This window comes from Calidris pugnax, unplaced genomic scaffold (genome assembly GCF_001431845.1).
Source record: "Calidris pugnax isolate Ruff unplaced genomic scaffold, ASM143184v1 scaffold734, whole genome shotgun sequence".
Lineage (NCBI taxonomy): Eukaryota > Metazoa > Chordata > Aves > Charadriiformes > Scolopacidae > Calidris > Calidris pugnax.
The window spans coordinates 9,467-10,278 of NW_015091961.1; the positions used below are offsets into that span (position 1 = coordinate 9,467).

The following is an 812-nucleotide window of genomic DNA, read 5'->3' on the forward strand; positions in this document are numbered from 1 at the left end:
TGGATGGATGGATGGATGGATGGATGGAGAGATGGATGGATGGATGGATGGATGGATGGATGGATGGATGGATGGATGGAGGGATGGAGGGATGGATGGGTGGGTTGAGACCCTGGCCCAGGTTGCCCAGAGAAGCTGTGGCTGCCCCATCCCTGGAGGGGTTCAAGGCCAGGTTGGACGTGCCTTGGATCAACCAGGTGTGGTGGGAGGTGTCCCTGGATGGAACTGGATGATCTTGAAGGTCCCTTCCCACCCAAACCATCCATGGATTCCATGATTCTGGCTATCTGGGTGGGGTTTCTGATGAAGGGGCTGGTTTTTCTCCATCAGGTGGAGCGGCGCGTGGTCAACCAACTGGCGGCCGCCTACGAGCAGGAGCTGCTGCCCCGGGGCTGCACCTTGAGGATCACGGTGGAGGACTCGGACAAGCAGCTGCTGAAAAGCCAGGAGGGCTCTTCCCCGGCGGCCGAGAAAACCAAAGCCCCCACCTTGAGGCTGGAGATCGTGGAGAAAGACAGCAAATCCCGAAAACTGGACATCCAGGCTCCTCTCAACCCCGAGAACATCTCTTACTTCTTGTAGGCACCTTCCCCTCGGAGCCTGGGGGCAAGGAGGGGTGACAATTGAGTGGCCAGAGCCTCGGGAATGTGCCCCGTGGCCACCTGGGTGAGGGATGGAAGGGACAGAGCCTGGAGCTGCCCCATTTGTCCACCCCATCTTCCTCCGAGGTGGTGGTGGGGGCAGGTTATGGTGGTCTCAGGGGGGTTGGAGGTGCCACGTTCTGTTTGGGGACATCCAGGTGCAGGGTCCTG

At 59.7% G+C, this 812-nt stretch overlaps 1 protein-coding gene across 1 annotated transcript in view; it reads left to right on the forward strand.

Annotated features, from left to right (window-relative positions):
* Window positions 1-806, forward strand: part of LOC106900182 (caseinolytic peptidase B protein homolog) — a 1,128-nt gene extending 322 nt beyond the window's left edge. The window contains exon 2 of the mRNA XM_014962169.1: window positions 331-806. Within this exon, the coding sequence (XP_014817655.1) occupies window positions 331-582 (252 nt within the window). The 3' untranslated portion in view covers window positions 583-806. The remainder of the gene's footprint in view (window positions 1-330) is intronic.
* The last annotated feature ends 6 nt before the right edge of the window (window positions 807-812 follow it).